Raw genomic sequence first — 19,233 nt, 5'->3', positions numbered from 1 at the left:
GAAGTAATCCAGTATAAACAGCAAAAAATAAAGGAACAACGATTTTGGATTATGTACGCCAACAATGGTAGGCCTATATTGCAATAAAACTGACCTTAAATTTACTAATATATTGGGAGGGAGGAGTACCTGAAACTAAAAACTAATATGTTTTTTGTCCTTAGCAATTAAAACATTAATCTATTACTTGCCTTGCCATATTAACATCGGCAAGGGTTCGATCCTCACTCGCTCCATGGTTCTGGTGGTAGAACGAGTCTTCTCGGATAAGGACTATAAATCGTTGGTCCAGTGTACACATCTGGCTCATGTGCACTTTAAAGAACCTACTATATCTTTCGAGACGAGTAGGGGGTTACCCAGGTGTACTAGTATACACACAGCCACTATCACTCATCCAGAGGGCCCCTTGATTGTCAGTATACGCTGTTTAGGGTCACCCTCTATAAATAAGGTGTAACAAATAATACATTCATCCAGTCATTCATGTATTCTGCTGGCCCAAGTACAATAATAGAAAATAAAACATATAATTAAAATGTAAGTAGTAGTAACAGCAAAATAATTACTTCTCTTTTTATGTGCGAAAAAGGCAAATCTTACCATTTTATTGATTACTTTTTTTCTTTTTGTTGTTCATTAGTAAAACAACTTTTTATTTGTTGGTTGATAAAATAATAAGGTTTTTGAAAGGAGTGTCTAATTTCGTTGTAGTATGGACATACTAAAACAAAGTGATATTTATTTTCAACCTCGTTGCATTTGCAAACTTTATAGATTCGTTTTTCCCTTTCAATTCCAGTCCATCTTCCCTTTACGTTTTCAAAAAGACATCATGAGGAAATGTTCATTGTAATAATAATACAAATAATTTATAAAGCGCACATATCCAGTAAAAGTGCTCAAGGCGCTAAAATTATGTTCTTCGGTAATTCAAATGACTGTTCGTAGGCCTACTCTGCTTTTTATGGTACCGGGTGAAACTGACAAAATTACAAGTTCCTTAAATACAGTTCTTCTATTTTAATTTGAATCTGACAACAGTCAACAGAGTACAATCTACTTCGTATTTCAAACTACAGACTGACATTCGTTTTATGTTATGAGTTATGGAAAGATTATTTATATACTGAAAGACATTTAGAATTGTAGGTAAAGTTTGATAGATTATACTGGGTGAAGATGTAAAAAGACGGGTAGAAAGATTTACCTTACTTTACTGTTGATTAGGATAGCATTCTTTTATAACAAACAAAATGCTGGTTGAATGCTAATATACTAATATAGACTGATTTTCTTAAATTCTCCAATATTTTGTTTAAATCCTAAACGGTGTGATATTTTTAGTTTCATTCAACATTTATTTAGAAACAGTTCAAGAAATAAAAGCAGAATACATTTACAATAACTTAAATGGTAACATTAAATAAGAACTGTTTCAGGGATCAGAAAAAGAAGTACTTGTCAAATACCAACCCCTAAACAAAACAAAAAAAAAGCAACTGCATGACAAATCATTAGCTAATAACAGATCTATAAATTATAATCCTACAAAAATTCTTATTTAATTATCAGCTTATTAGATACGATGATGGTAAAATAGACTTGTTAACCAACGACTAGGTTCGATCAAAGGTTCAATGATATAAGTCTACATAGAGTAGTACAGTAAGATCACGGTTAGCTGGTTACTAAATCTATTGATAGAATAATTCTGTTCTATTGGATTTGGATAAAACGAATATTTAACATTGGTATGTTTTGAATAGAGCAGCAACATTGACAGTATTGTAGTATAAAATAGCATATTTCTTAAGCATTGTCTACACTGTCAAACTTTATGTGACAAAAAAATATGATGTGCCCATATATGGACACGGTGATGTGATATCACTACCATATTTGGGAACATCAAACTTTTTTGTCAAACCAGTTTGGTAGTGTAGACAGAGCCTTATTTTAAAATTCGGATAATTTGGGTTAGAATATGCAATGCAAGAGAAGGGTCTCTATTTCGATCTCGTTAATAATAATAATAATAGTATAACTTACTATAATAAAATGTATTAATAAAATAATAATACGACCTACAGTAGGCCCTATGTATCAACATATTAATAATATCAACTGCAATTTATTAAAATATAAACAAACTTTATTGGAAACAAAGTATAGTACAAAAACAAATGCTTAATGCCACGCTGCTAAGTAAGATATTGCAAACACACTTACCACTGCATCGAAGCTGCCTTTAGATGACATTCTACTTTTCTGGGTATCCATATTCTAAGATGTATACTTTACTTCTTGTAATGAGCGGCTTGTTTAATCAATGAATTAAGAACTTATAAGGGCTGGAAATCCGGTTGACAGTATACACACTTGTTGCATTCACGATTCTACCGCTGATGTGTGTGTGCTTTCAGTACTGATTGTAAAAACACAGTATGCTACTCGCACATTCGCCACTTTTATGTCATTTCCAATTCCTATTACTTTTTACTACATTTCGATAAACAATTATGATTGGTTAATAAAGATAATAAAGTAAATTACGTGTGAGGTCACGTGATTGGCGAGCTGATTTCAACCGGTCATTCATGAGTTTAATAAAGAATGATATTGATTAGTATTTGTCCGCAATTAGCACACTAGGTTATGTGTTACAAACTGTCGGCTTACCAATTACCCAACTTATTTAGGCTATTCATGTATTTATTCATTTTCAAATGTTTGACAATGTTGAGGATAACAGCGTCTGAAATCATCAGAGATTTTATTATTGTTTGTTTGTAAGGATCGTTCAAACTTGGAAGAGTGACCAGTAAAGGCCCATTTATACTAGGACGATAACGATCGACGATAACGATCGACGATAAACAGATAAATATGCAATTTTTCTTACATAAAACAAACTAAATTTAAAATGTTTTCGCTATCTACTATAGGATAATCATCTCTGCTAAAAAAAATAATATGTTCACACGTCTAATCAATTAAATGACGTCATGATTAGTAAGAGCAATAATATCATCATGTCATGACGTCATTTGATTGGATTTTTTTAATATTATAAAGACAGCATAAATGGTTATCCTATAATAGTTCTAGAATGAAAACTTTTTGCAAGAAAATATATTTGTACACATTTATCGTCGATCGTTATCGCCATAGTGTGTAGCAATAGAGCTTGACAGGGGGGGGGGGCTTAATCCTCGTGAAACCGGAAGGATTTCAATTGTACGTGGAATACAGGTAGTAAGGATTAGTAGGCCTACACCAAAATACCAATAAGATAGAGAATGTCATGATATAAATGCCTGTGATGCTCTACCTAGTCATATTGATGCCCCCTGTGTTCTTTGAATGTGGGAATCGGATTTATCTACTATTGTTCGTTTAATTAAAGCCAATCGATCAATCGGCTTGTTTTCATTCTATACCTGTACATAACCAACGTGTGTAAGATAATAAAAGACAATTTAAAAAAAATTAAACACGATATTAAAAACTACTAGGCCTACGCAGTCTGTCAATTACAGTGTATGGTAGAACCTCTATCAAAGGGACACCTTCGCGCCTTTCATGTGTATAGTGTTGCATACGATACGATACGAGGAAAGTTTATTGCAATCTCAAATAAAACAGTTAAAATTGAAGTTTAACAAAAATATAAATTATAAAAATTGTACGTAAAAAATATAGGTAAAAAATATATCTCTTCAACAAAATTAATATAAAAATACATATTATTTACAAATACGGGATGCATGCATGTTGCCGCTCGTTCGTTTAACGGAAAATTCTCCCTTTAATAGAGGTGTTCCCTGAATAGGAGACGTGTCCCGAAGGATGAGGTCTACTGCAGTAATAAGAAGACGAGGTTTTACTGCAGTAATAAGAAGACGAGGTTCTACTGTAGTAATAAGAAGACGAGGTTCTACTGCAGTAATAAGAAGACGATGTTCTACTGCAGTAATAAGAAGACGAGGTTCTACTGCAGTAATAAGAAGACGAGGTTCTACTGCAGTAATAAGAAGACGAGGTTCTACTGCAGTAATAAGAAGACGAGGTTTTACTGCAGTAATAAGAAGACGCTGTAACAACAGACAATTCACCAGTTAGATCCGGTTGTTAATCATCATTCTCATTGTAGCTTCGCAATTTGAATGTCAAACTACGAAATTATTGATTTATGCTTTTTCAGTTTTCAATTTATGAGCGAGAGCTGTGGCGCTATATTGTCACAGTCACGTTTGCAAGACAAATTGAAAACAAACATTCATATTAAGCTCTGTCTACACTATCAAACTAGTTTAACAAAAAAAAGTGTGCCCAATATGGTAGTGATATGCTTAAATATGGTAGAGATATGACATCATCATGTCCATATACGGGCACATCACATTTTTTGCCACAAAAATGTTGATAGTGTAGACAGAGCTTAAGATCTGTAAACAAAGAAAAACAAAGCAAAACGACAATAATTTCATTTTGACATAATGATAATATATGGATGATATTATGCTTAAATATGGTAGTGATATGACATCATCATGTCCATTATACGGCCACACCACATTTTTTTGTCAAATAAAGTTTGATAGTGTAGACAGAGCTTAAGATCTGAAAACGGGGAGGAGAATTCAAACATTGGGAGAAATTGTCTTACCCTATTATGAAGATAATTGATACACGCTGATACTGTAGTGTTGTTAACGTTCCTTCAAAGATTGTGATGATATTACGATTTGCTTTGTTTTTCTTTGTTTACAGGACTCGAAGTTAGCCAATGTGATTCCTAAAGAAAAAAGAGATCAACTGCTAAGATTCCGTCATTTTTGTTAGTATGTACAACATCATGAGGTATTTCGTGAATTTCGCGCCTAAAAATGTTCGGGTTTTTTACAGTATTTGATTGCAATACTTAAAAATGGATCCATAGTTCTGGTCATTTTATCTAAAAACTGTCTGTCTGTTTGTCCTTGTTGCCATTAAATGTTATTGTAGGTAAAACCATATGGTATAAATGAAGGACAGAACAAATATAGTTACTCAATAATATTTATTCCCATTTACAACCCAAAAAATAAACATTCTAATATAAATTTTAGAAGAAACCGAGAAAGGCAAACTAGGCAAGATATTTCTAATGTCACTTACGACATATTTATAATAAAGTTTGAACATTTCAAACTTTTTATGTACTGCTTTCTAATAATATGTTATGTATTTTGGCAAGATATTTGGAATTTTAATGACAATACTTCATATTTTATGATTATTGTTAACATTATTATAAATGAATGTCTCATATTACTTGTCATTATTATATTATATTCAAGGTTTTTTTTCTGATAGGTAGACCTTAAAGTTCTTCAAACTTATTTTCCCATCGGCCTCACGTCCATTTAATTATGACTTTATTGTACCATATTCATTTATGTGTGGATTTAGAATAAAACAAACAAACCCTATATACATATACGTTTTGAATTTCACAGTTTGTATTTAGTACAATGGTAGTTCAATTACTGTGCTTCTTATCATTTACTAGAATCATAATATATAGTTATATACAGTATTTTTTCAACCTAATATATAACACCCTTTTGTATACTTCATTAATATGTTTGTATCAATATACTGTATCTAATATTTTAACGAATATCAATAAATGAAATTATGTTATTTTGGTGAAATAAATAAGACAGTACAAAATGTGTTAATAGACATTGCACAATAACTAAACCCTAGATTATATTGCTATAATATTAATAACACATGAAGTAATGTTTGACATAAATTTAAAGTTGGAAACTATTTAAAAGCATTTATTCTAAAGCAACGCCTAAGAAAAACCATTGTAACACTAAAACATTGTTATACTTGTCTGTTCTGTAGTTTTACGCTTACAGGGCCATAGCCAGCATGAGGCAGATGAGGCGCTTTATTTTATAATTTACAATTTTCACTACCCACCCCAATTACCCAGCAGACACCATCATATTTTATATTCATAATTATATCTAAAGCATCTTTGTCTCGTCTGTTTTTAACCTCTCGCTACGGCTTAGGCAAAGTTGGTAAATGTAATAACGCTTGCAAACAAATTTGTACAATAGAAATACATAATACACAAAAACTGTTAAGAGTGCTTATCTGATATGGTGCATTAGTTTAACAAATGATGAAGAAATGTTAAAGACACATTTTGTGTAAAAATAAACACTATATGGACCTATTGCGATTAAATTGTGAAAAATAAGTCGATTCTAATAATTTAAGCGCCCACAGTTAAGACAAGAAATGACCTGTTTTTATGCTTTTCATTATTTTTTATAAAACGTCAAAAATTGTAGGTCTAGTGTCTTTAAAATTGTATGTTTTAGATTAGAAGTAAATTCCATTTTAAATTCAGTTTCATATTTAACACATGATGAAGAAAATGTAAAATGATTATAGACACACAGGTTAGTATATAAAATATCTATACAACTAATTGAAATAATTCAAACTAAACTTCACAAATTTGATGAATTTCTGGAGATGTTCTGGCAATGTTTTAGTTGACCTATTGTTTGACCTCTTATTTCACTTTGCTGATAGCATCGATGAGAGTAATTAATTCACCTGAAATATAAAATGTAATCAAAGAATCTTTTCTGCTTACTAAAGCTCTGTCTACACTATCAAACTAGGTTGACAAAAAAAGTGTGATGTGCCCAAATATGGTAGTGATATGCTTAAATATAGTGATATGTCATCATGTCCATATATTGGCACATTTTTTTGTCACATAAAGTTTTATAGTGTAGACAGAGCATTAAAACAATGTACAAAACCAAATAAATGTATCTAAATATGATAATAATCGAACACCCCTATTAAGGGACACTTTCCATAAAACGAACAAGGGGCAGTGTATGTTTGAACCCTATGGTCAACCCAAATTCACAGGGCACTCCTATTAAGGGACACTTTCTAATAATCAACGAGGGGTAGTGTATGTGTGTAACCCTAGGTGAACCCAAATTAAGAGGGCACTTATATTAAGGGACACTTTCCATAAAACCAACAAGGGGTAGTGTATGTGTGTAACCCTAGGTGAACCCAAATTAAGAGGGCACTCATATTAAGGGACACTTTCCATAAAACCAACGAGGGGTAGTGTATGTATGTAACCCTAGGTGAACCCCAATAAAGAGGGCACTCATATTAAGGGGACACTTGAAAGGTGTCCCTTTAATATGGGTTTTACTGTAATAGTGCAATGATATAGAGATCACAATGATTGCATTAACAAAGACATGCAAGTAATCAGACATTGGAATAATGCCCACATACTAAATGTCAACTTAGCACAATTTAATTGAAACAGATTTAATAAAAATTAAGTGTGATGGATATGTTAAATATGGGTACCTGCATTAAGTTCTAACAACATTAGGGGCTTAATAAGGGAAAGGATAAGTGGAACATAAGGTGATACTATAATAAACAAAGTTTTATCAGTTATCAGTTGCCTCCAATGGGCTATTGTATTCAGTATATACAGGCCACCAGCCTCACAATGTGTTTATTTAGGTTTAATTGTGTTAATAAAACAAATTCATAAAAACCTTTGATGTTTGTCGCAAGATCTTTCAATTTGTGTTTCTTGTCCAGTACTTCTACTGTCTGGGTGTAAGGGTTATAGTACACTGTGAATGGTCTGGGTATGCTGGCTGCAAATGACCTATTGAAGCAATAATAAATTAATAATAATAACCATCATAAAAAAATCATCTTAAAACACCAATAATTATGTTTGAATAACATAGTATAAACTAAGTAATAATCATCTTTAATATACAATATTGAATTAAATTTTAAATGTATTATTCTTGGTCCTCAAGCTTAACTGGAAACTGAGAAAATTTGGAGTAGGCCCTCCACAGACCCACAGCAGCCAGCATTCTTTAACATGCACTATAATGTACACGGGACCAACTGCATTACATCCCATCCGAAGGATGAGGCAGTGAGAGTAAAGCATCTTGCCTAAGGATGCAATAAGTATGGTACATACGTTTGATCTGTACACACTGTTTTATAATATCCTAATTTCCATATTGATAATCAACAACTTTCTGATTTATTTATCAACAATTTGAAATGGTTGTTTTTTTATTGTTCATTTTTGTGAAAAATAAGTCGTGGGCGTTTTCATATTGTCGCCATACTTTCAATGAAAACATTTTTCTGCTTTTCTGTAATATTTGTTTGTGATTTATCAGTGAACTTTCCACTGGTTTGTAAGAATCTTGTTGTCTCCTTTTAGCAAATAAATCATAATTTCCTGTTGTATGATTACAAAGAAAAATCTAGTTGTAAAGGTTATTTTGTAAAAGGCACAACTGTGCAGTTCATTTCTATCGATCCTTTTTCAATTTCTGTTGACAGAATTTGTAATTTTAAATAATTTATGTCTGTATGTCTGTATCCTTATTAATTAAACCTCTGTTGTTTATGTTTAACAAAAATTGTATATTCCACTACAATTTATTAGTACACATTTGTATCAGCAGCACACATTGACGTGAAATTGCATTCTCACAAACTACAATGTTTATATAAACAAATTATAATAATACAATATTTGGTCTCTTTTCCGTCCACAATTTGTTTCCATTTTTGTCTGTTTATGGCAGGATGGTTTGTAATATTTGGTCTATTATTACAAAATAACTACTTTACAATAGGCCGACTACTAGCAGTTAATATTACATAAAATAAAATTAAATAAATCAAACAACCACTTCCCATTTTTCTTCAGTCAACATAACATTCGTAACACAAATGTAAATCAATAGGCCTACAAATAATAATGTGATGTGCCCACATATGGTAGTGATATACCTAAATATGGTAGTGATATACCTAAATATGGTAGTGATATACCTAAATATGGTAGTGATAGGCTCAAATATGGTAGTGATATGAACAGGCCTACATATAATAATAAATAAAGTCCAGGTTACTTTGTACTTACTAAATAATGTTTTGTTAAATCAATTATTTTAATACATCTTTGATTTTGGAGAGAATTGTAGCATAGAAATTAGATATTATAGCATTAAATTATATTAGTTTAATAAACCAATAAATACTTTGTATAGTCGGCCAACTAACAGAAGGAACAAAGAAATAAAAATAATATTTGGCTAAACAAAAGAAGTAACAAGTAACTTACTTCATTTGCTCCATGGCCTGCTCAAAACTGTCCGATTCAAAGTAAATTGGTTGGTACTCTGTGATTGGGTATTTCTGCTCACCTGTTTTGCTTGGTTCAAATGGCAGTACCTTTGGCTTGTCTGACACACAATACTACATGGGTAAAATATATATACAGTATTAGATAATGTAGAGGCAGATCCAAGGAGGGGGGGGGGGGAGAAGATCAGCTGGCCAAGGACCACCTAAATTTCACAAATTGTAATGCAAAAGATAGGACATCAATTTTCAATTAAAATATTTTCTTTTATAACCATCAAATATCAAACTTAAGCAAGTACTCAAGGCAGCCTTGTTCATACTTACCTGAAGCTCTCCAAATGAAGACAACAGTCCAGCTCCATATGCCTTCAGTTCTTTGTTTTGACGACACAGTCCAAATTCAACTGTAAACCAGTAACACTATCAAAACAATACACAGATGAAGCACTCTTTTTTATTGTTTCACACAACATAAAAGTATATAGAACATTTTATAAATTAATGAATACAATTGTGTGAGGGTGCAGGCGTTAAGTTTGGCCCTCCAGATAAAATGATGAAGGGCTAGTGTTGCCCAAAAGCTCTGCTAATTTTTCTGGCTGTTTTACTTTATCGTTTTGATTTAGCTTTTTGCTTATTTTATTTTATATCTCCATTGAGATCCAGCCAATGATACCCACAGCATTGCCTTTGGATTTATATATAATATATATAATTATTTAATTTAATTTATCAAACCCATCATGAAAGTTTTTAAAGCATACCAATTGTTTTTAACAAGAATGATGTTTCATCACTGGTGTCACTGTTACGATAAGATATGATACAGTTGAATTTAACATGCACATAGACAAATACATATTATATATAGCGTTGTAACCAGTGATTCTAAAGTGATCTACATATGGTGGAAGAGCCTTTACTATGGCAGCTCCATTTCTGTGGAATTCCCTACCAATTTCAATCCTTTTCAAGTTTTTCACTAATTTAAATTATTGCCACTTCTTGTCTATTCTAATTTATGTACAGCGCATTGAGAGTTTGCTTATATGCGCTATATAAGAATGAACTATTATTATTATTATCTTAAAAACTTGCTATTAATGCAAGCATTGAATTAACAAATAAGATATTATGTTTGAAGTATTATACTTACTGTTGCAAGCTTCTCCACATACTCATCAGGTGAGCCCAGTGAGGCTAAACCAATCTCCTAAATTAATATTTAAATGTATTATAAGAATATAAACAATAATGTTACTATTATTACAGTATAGAGGATGACCAGCAAACCCTTATTATACCACCAGTATCTCTCTCATAAATCTCCATCTTATCCTACTTAATCAGGGTATAAAGCAATACAAGTTTAAAAGGTGAATTCGATTGTTTGTGTTTGTCATTTATTATTTTATGTTGTTAAATTACATAAGAAATTACAATAATAAGAAATTTTAATGTATTTTTGAACTTGTATTCTCTGAATGTTTATTTAATAAATGTTTTGAACGATGAGTTAATTTACATAAGTAGTCCGGAAAGTTAAAGAAGGCAACAAAACATAATATATTGGATACATTACTTGAGAAAATTGTGCAAAAGCTGGATCAGCAAAAAGTGGAACGTGCCCAATCAATTCATGGCATATATCCCTATAGAAATAATAATGATTTAGTGACTATGATTATGAAAAAAAGAAAATATATTGACCACTTTTCTGAAAAGAGGGGTGAATGTGTAAGCTGTAGACAAATTTTGACTGAAAGAAAATGTGTATGCGAGTATCAAAGAAAGATGTGTGTATAAAGCTCTGTCTACACTATCAAACTATATGGCCACATATGGTAGTGATATGATGTCATCATGTCCATATATGGGCACATCACATAAAGTTTAATAGTGTAGACAGAGCTTTATGACATAATAAACATACGGTTCAGGTGTGTACATTGGGGTGGATCCGTGGCGAATGTACTGTGTTGAGTGGAAAACGCGAAAAGCAAGGCCTGCCAAAAAGTCCCTTGATGACAACAAGCCAGCAACTGGTCGCAGAGTGAACCCAGTACAATCTAGAATTATAATAAATACATAATAATATATAATAAACATCTGATAAAAATCACAAATATGGTAGTGATATGCCCAAATATGGTAGTGATATGACATCATCATGTCCATATAAGGGCACATCACATTTTTTTGTCACATAAAGTTTGATAGTGTAGACAGAGCTTTAGACTAACAACATTCATTATTGGTAGCTCTACTATGAATATACTTGTTATACATGCATGTTTTGCTAGTCTCCTACCATTATCACTAATAAGCTAAACACAAAATACATAATACGATAGGATTTTTTACATTTTATTTCAACTTTATTTATAGAGGGTAACCCTTCCAGCTGGACAAATTAATGCCAGTTGATATTCAGGGGCCTTCTTAAATTCATACAAATATATAATGATAAATAACTTTTAGTATTTTATTATATACCTTTGAGGAAGTCGGACACCTCCTGTAACTGAGGAATGTTATCAGCATTGTAGCCACAGTTCTGGACAAGTAACGGGAAGATTCTGTTGTACTGGCTGCAAGCGTGCTTTGGGTGCAACTCGGTCAGCTTGGTAAATATTGTTTTCCACGTATCAATCTCAGCGTCAGTGTACGTGACACGAGGAATTGGTTGACCACTGTAATAATAATAATAATTTATTGTCCTTTTATTTTATTAAAGTATATTCTAAAAAAAATATATTAGGAAATCATAACGATAACGAGTAGACATGATTATTTGCCATTTATAGAGAAATGAGGAATTATTTGATTTAGAATATTAAGGAACATTCAAATAAAACTTACTGTTTGTAGTTGAAAGCAATGTCTGCAAATTCCTTCCGCCGTGCGCGATAAACCTTGTCAGTAAAACCCTGTATACAAAAAGTACATAATTTCAGTTTGTTACGATAGAAAATGTGTCTTTGTCCTGCATATGCTTGGTCCTTCAACATGTGACCTGAGATGTTTGCTATATTCTTATGTATTTCATTTGAAATAAAGGATGATTTCACGACTTACAATGTACATTGGTTTAATAATTAAATTAAACATTAACCCAAATGATTTTAAAACTGTCTTACTGGGTGATCAGAGTTGAGTTCATGGCCATAGCTAAGAATCTGATTGGCAAAGCGATCCAGATCTCGAATCCTTCGTGGAAACCAAGGAACTGTAAAGAAGTAAACAAAATTTAACACATTATTTTAAAATTGATTAAGTATTATTTTATGAGTTTTTAGAACTTGAATAAGGAATCTCAATTATAGTATTGTCATCTACAGAAAACAATGTAAACTTTTGGCTTTCTTTGAGGTTCTAGATTTTAAGACATTTTATACATTTTATGGGATATCAAAATGTCCGCAATTGTACTGGGAAGGTTTTAAGCTACATTTGAAAACTGCGCTGGAGTAGGTTTTACACTTTTCACATAATTATATAATACTAGATTAGACCCTCTGTAAAGTTATTAACCAAGGTTAATTAAAGAAATAAAACAAAATGAATATCCTTTAGTATAGTATTTAGTATTGTTAGTACCAACCTACCAACCCAGTAATACGTCACTATAATCATAAAAACATGATGTGATACCATATTAATGCCTTTCACTGCACAAAGTACCAGTAGTATTTTATTTATTGTGGAAGAAGGATCAAGAAAGCATAAAAAAAAACTTTATTTCTGATCTATATGGTCTGTATCCTTGATAATAAGCATTGTACAATAGGTAGAGGGTTTTAGCATAGGTAGTCAACACTGATCTTTACCTTGGTCAGAGCTTAACCCTTTCCAGTAAAGCAGTTAAGACGTCAATCAATTCTGAGGTGTTCTTTTCTTTCAATATTGTATTTGTTTATTTCTTATCAGTTTTGTATTTAGCAGTGGCTATGAACAATGAGTATATTCACCAAAAAACCTGTTTGGTTATTAAACAAAGTTTAGCCTAGCTTAGAATTCAAAACTGGTGACCATGCTGTACTGAATTATTTCGAACATAAATCCCATACCGGATGGAGGTATAGTAATCTGATGTGCACATTACTTATTTTAAAAAATATATAAGAAAATATAATACATCAATCAAAGTACAACATTTCTAAGTGTGAACGGGGAAACAAACTTTCTGTCTTCCCTAACTTAAGAATACAGTAAACCTATTCACTTTATGAGTTTCAGTTTCTTTACTGGGGTAGGAGGTGTTTGAGTCCGGGATGATGGGGCGAGCTACAACTGGTGCTCACCAGGGTTCTATTTAGACCAAACCTTGGTTACCGACAAGGGCATATCCCCATACTTTGGTTTGGGTTTAGTTTTCCCCCCAGTTTCACAACATACAGCGCTTTATAAATCCAGGATATTATAATATAAATACTCTGCGTATTTGATAGACTCTTACAATGACGTGCCATATACACCTATCCATTTCTAGAACATGTATGTATTTCTATCATGGTGCCTGTCCATTTGACAGGTACCTGCTAGTAATACATAATAATATAATAAAACTTTATTTAATGACGGAAACACGGATTGTGGTAGTGGTGTTTTCCAACAAATATAATAGTACTATACTATACAAGGTTGATAAACTACAACAAATTCCAAAAATGAAATTAATGAAAGCAAATAATACAAATTTTAAAAAAAAATTTTAATAATAATAATTTGCCATGATTTGAAACATTTGTGTATAAATAAAAAGGAATTGTCTGCTAGATTTGAGACCCACATTTGAGAAACATTATTAATTCACTATTTGCTATACATACATGCTAACACTTCCCTTTTAGCCGGGAGACTCCCGTATTTTAGACTCGGCTCCCAGCCAAATTGTGCTCCCGTTTGTCCACATTTTCTCCCAGATTACAAAGATAACTGAATTTTTATGTATATGTGTGTTTTCTGCATTAAAATATAACAAAAAGGCTGACACACAAGCAAAATTATGATATTTATTTATAAGTTGGCAGGTATATGGTCTGGGGTTAATATCGGTGCAGTTTTGGCTCTAAAGCAGTCCGCCACTGACAAAATCGGTCCAGGTTTTTTTTTTTCTGTCGATTTTAATTAAATTACTAGGCCTACGACATGCATGTTTATGTCAAATTTATATAGAGCTTTTAAAAGAATAGATTGTCTCAAAGCGCATAAAATAATAATAATAAATTGAATTAGGGAGATTGTTCCACAGTTTAGGAGTAGCAACTGCAAAGCCTCAATCACCATAGCTCTTCAGGCAACTATCTAACTATCCAGACCGGACCAGTTTAGGCGGCCAAAATAGATCGAGCTGGACAGGTTTTGGCTTCCATAAATGGTCCGCCAGACCGAATTTGGCAGTCAAAACTGGTCAGACAGACAGATTTTGGCCCAGACCGATTTCTCCGTGATGTCAATCAACAAATAAATTGTAATATCTTAATCATATCTTAATACTTTATGTTCTTTCCTCTTAATAAACCTTAATAACAATACCGTCGTCATATTAATTTATATTACTAATAATGCATTTGATTTGATTTGTCAATTTATTTTTAGAATTTTGAAATTATTTATTAAGAACATGTTAAATACAAACTTGAGGGCACCATTGGTTTTTTTTCTGATTAAAAAAAATGTTAAAAAGTTGAGGGCAGTATTTATGTAGACAAAGATTTGCTTGTAAGTTATGATGATAGCGCCCTCATTGTATAGGACTCTAAATCCTACAGTATTAATCTTCATTGCGTTATTAAAGGCATCTTTCTAGACAGGCGTCTACAGCTACCATTGTGTTGTGCATAGCCTTTCAGTGGAAACATACCTTAAAAACTTACAGTAATTAGTACTAACTTAAGTACACTACCATAATTAGACCTATATACCACAATTAAAATATTATAAAGAAAATATTAGACAATGTGGTGCTCTTTGCGTGTTGGAAAGCAATTGTATAATTCAGAATAAATACATTTCAACAAGACAAAAAAAAACAAAAAAAACTAACAAAAAAATGTTGATGTCTGTTAGTTAACAAATATTAAAGTACATTGTTAGCAAAAGAAGAAGTAAAAAAATAAATTTGTATGTATTTTAAATACCAGTGCAGTAAGTAAATTTTTGGAAACTTACGAGATTTGGCTGAAGTTTTAATAGCGCATCAGTGTAAACATTTATGTAAACAGAAAAACATTGATGTCAGTTATTAGTCAGTCACATTATTACATTTAAGATATCATGTGACCTTGTGGCCTGCGACCACTGTACCACAAGGCCATAGCCACTAGTATGATTGGTAAGGTTTCAACCCGACAACTTCATGTCAGAGACATTTGACATTGTGGCCTGCGACCACTGCACCACAGGGCCATAGCCACCAGATGATTGGTAAGGTTTCAACCTGACAACTTCATGTCAGAGACATTTGACATTGTGGCCTGCGACAACTGCACATTGGTGTAATGGCTATGATCGCTCAATGGCTAAACCGGGGGCCCTGGAGCTTATGGGGCTCCTGAGCAGTGCCAAGAGGAGACTCAGGCATCTGTGTTACACCACTGCCATCGCACCACTTAATTCCTGTGGCTACGGCACTGTTTAGTATTCAATTTGTTTATGTTTATTTCTATTTCAATCAGACCGATGTCTGTCTATTATGCAAAAATGATTAAACTTACTTGTGTCCGAGGACGAAGGCTCACGTGACAGTGTGTGTACTGTGGCTGCCTTTAATTTCAGCTTCTCAATAAACATACCAAGCTGGTCTCCTGTATCTTCACACGTAACCAGAAACTCATATTCATTGCCAGTAGATTTTGACGGCCGCGATTCAATGTGTAACAAATTCACATTGTTCTCCTACAAGAACAAATGATTTTTATATATATATATTTTTTTTCATACAAACTTTCACAAACTAGTAAGTGAGTAAGTCAGTCCTCACCTCAAATAACTTGAGCGTACGTGCTAAAGTTCCAACTTCTTCTGTCAGAGAAAACATTAATGATATTTGTGGAATACCATTATCAAGCTTCTCTTTGAGGTAACATGCATCGTCCTGGAAAAATATAAGAATATTAATTTGTTAAAGATATATTGTTCTCCAAAAACATGAAAAATAAAGATTAATAAAATCAGACTTGATAAATGAATATGTCATTTTGCAGTTTTAATAAAGTTATTCACTTCTGTAGAAACAAAATTATGGGTTAGGGTATGGTATTTCACTTAAGACAAAAGAAATGGTTAATTTTAACCAAAAACCATTGTCAATGCCTGACAGACAATTTAGGTATTTTTTGCTTTAAATTACATTTTTTTCATGAAAATAATATTTTTCTTTTTTCGATCCAGTTTTTGGTCAAAGTGAACTATAATGTGAGATTAAAATTGCATATTAAAAAAAAAATGTTTTTAAATATTTTTTTAGTGGTTAATATAATATGATGAAATAAATGAATCTGAATCTTAATATAATACAAATGTATCTATTAGGAAATATCCTAAAAACAATGTCAAATGCAAAGTAAATTTAATAACAATGTCAATAAATCAGTCCCGTTCCACAGTGAATATAATATTGTAGCACTATAGTAAATAAACTGCTGAATAGCAAAAAATACGTACGATTCGATAATGGGTGTGATTGGGGCCACAATTGATCGCAATGCAAATAAGGTATTTTGTAGTAACAAGTGTGTCATAACAAACATAGGGATTAAATATAGTATTCCGGAAGTAAGCAGGCTTTAGAAAAGTATTTGAAGATTAGGCGGCAGGACTGAATCATGATATTGAAAACACTAAATGCAAATTGTGTATGGACAATAATTGTACGCTTCAATTCTACTAAAAACATGGCAATGAATATACTGTTCATTGTAACACTCTTTTTGACAAATAAGAAATCTTATTTAAGGTTGAACATTTTGATCTGATGTAAAATGATTAACAATTTAATATGTGCAAAGACACAAGGTAAACAGTTCCTATAATTTCATCTAAATAATTCTAATTATTATATTACTACCAGAATGTCATACTTACCATTCTGTTTTAAAAAGTAGGTACGACTGTGATCTGTACTCAATCGTTTATACCTTTAATCAGAACTTGTTGCAAAACATGTGATTTGATATTTATGGCCCATTTATTTTCATTACTTTATTCAGATGCATTAAAACATGGTTCTCATCCAAAGTTCAAATTCATTTTAAAGTTAATAAATTAATAACTTTTTAAGACTTTTAAAGTGTAAAATATTTCTTCACTTAATGCATTACTAAACTAGAAAAATAACTTTCAAAGAATATTAGAATTCAAGTAAATTCTTTAAAATAAAAAAATTAAATAAACCAGTTTATTCTGATTGAAAGTGAGCCAAATAAATAATTTGTTTCTTTTCAACCCACTAAATTTACAAGCAAAATAATACCTGGATTCTAACTCAAATTCATTGACTCGTGACAACCTTGTCTCCTATCATTATCAAAATAAAGTGACATGCTAAAAATAGTTATAATTCATTTTGCCAAATGAATAATATTACAGGATTCTCGACAGATACACAGATCAAAACTTGATTATCAATATCAATCACCATACACTCGTTTCGCTTGAATAGAAATCGTCAATGCTTTCTTTCTATGAATATTGTGTATTTATGACCCTGGTAAAACACAGTTCTAGTCTCGAAAACAGATTATTTGACGACCAGTAAATTAAAAAAACACAGTGTATACAACTTAATATTATATTGCATGTTTTCTTGATTTCTTTCTTTAAGTTTTACTCAATTTACAATTATAGTACAATAGGGCGTGCATTTATTTTATTAGTTAATTATTTATTTCATACATCTGTTATATTTTAAAGTGTACAAATTATAGATTAGTTTTAACATAAAAAACACATAAGGAAATATGAATGATGTATATTATTTTACATATATAGTCTAGGCTATTGTTTTCTTTAATGACTTAGATTTGTGTTGATTTAACCAGTTAACCACAATATGCAAGTAGCAGGAAAAAATAAATACTGAATGAAAGATAAACATCATGCATCAATTGCAATCTTGATGTTATGAAGAAATTAATTTATAACTGTAATTCCTGTAATTAATTTATTATGGGTTATCTTTATTAATAAGTAATATCACATAGAAGCTGCAATCTGATTGGCTGATGAGGGCAAGCCTCTTACCTGCCTCCACACACTGCAGAATCAGTGGCCAATGTCAGAAGTATCAAATTAAAAATTACAACTGTATGTATGCCTTGAATGACTATTATATGCGAATAATATAAGTTACTGTGATTATTATTAATAAAAAACACAAGATTAGAATATTAACACTTTTCAACGCCCGGCCTTGAAATCGTCAGTCACCCATATTATATCAATTCAGCTGAGCAGTACATCACAGCACACAGCACAGTTTACTGTGACTGTCTGTGAGTTTCTCAATTCCTCGTGTGGTGGTGGCCTAGCAAAAACGTAAAATAGTCTAACTAACTGTACTTACACTGTTGTCCATCTTTCTCTTTTTAACAAACTCTCTGTCCATCTTTAGATTATTAAATTATATTCTTCAACAAATTCAAAGACTATATTTTTGTAATATGGTAAAAACAATATTGTAGAATAACACAATATTGTAGAAGGATATCGCAAAGGCAAAACAAAAACATGTACTGTACGTTTTTCCACGACGTAATGGAATCGATCGACCAATCAAAATACAGAAGTGAGGATTAGATTGGATGGTGGCTCAACGGATTAAAGAAAGGGGGCGTTTTACAAAACAGACGTGTTTAAAACTAAACAGTACAGGTACAAAGTTTAATTACGACCAGGTTATTTATTTATGACAATTCACCTTCGAATCAAACAAACATAAAAACCTAAATAACAAAAAAATGCATAATTACA

At 31.8% G+C, this 19,233-nt stretch overlaps 1 protein-coding gene across 2 annotated transcripts; it reads right to left on the bottom strand.

The window, feature by feature from the left end:
• Positions 1-5,048: 5,048 nt before the first annotated feature.
• Positions 5,049-18,966, bottom strand: LOC144851525 (phenylalanine-4-hydroxylase-like). Of its 2 annotated transcripts, none has more exons than XM_078709038.1 (13): positions 18,827-18,966; positions 16,244-16,357; positions 15,978-16,158; positions 12,399-12,487; positions 12,121-12,188; positions 11,755-11,951; positions 11,192-11,327; positions 10,841-10,910; positions 10,415-10,471; positions 9,583-9,678; positions 9,236-9,369; positions 7,623-7,738; positions 5,049-6,633 (listed from the first exon to the last, which is right to left on the bottom strand). In XM_078709038.1, exons 1-13 carry the CDS (start codon positions 18,866-18,868, stop codon positions 6,590-6,592), a joined length of 1,344 nt encoding a protein of 447 aa, XP_078565164.1. In that variant the 5' UTR covers positions 18,869-18,966; the 3' UTR covers positions 5,049-6,589. The 2 variants fall into 2 exon arrangements, with proteins under 2 accessions (XP_078565164.1, XP_078565173.1); XM_078709047.1 differs by lacking the exon at positions 18,827-18,966 and adding an exon at positions 17,347-17,391.
• Positions 18,967-19,233: the final 267 nt, after the last annotated feature.

The sequence above is a fragment of the Antedon bifida genome, chromosome 1, assembly GCF_963402885.1.
Source record: "Antedon bifida chromosome 1, ecAntBifi1.1, whole genome shotgun sequence".
Taxonomy (NCBI): Eukaryota; Metazoa; Echinodermata; class Crinoidea; order Comatulida; family Antedonidae; genus Antedon; species Antedon bifida.
This window is presented reverse-complemented; position numbering and strand designations above follow the sequence as displayed.

Coding starts and splice junctions, on each gene's coding strand:
- LOC144851525 (XM_078709038.1), bottom strand. CDS start 18,868: ATGGACAGAGAGTTTGTTAAAAAGAGAAAGATGGACAACAGT. Junction 10,911..11,191: donor CCAATGTACACACCTGAACC/GTATGTTTATTA, acceptor TTATTTCTATAG/GGATATATGCCATGAATTGA. Junction 10,472..10,840: donor CTTTTGCACAATTTTCTCAA/GTAATGTATCCA, acceptor ATATTAATTTAG/GAGATTGGTTTAGCCTCACT.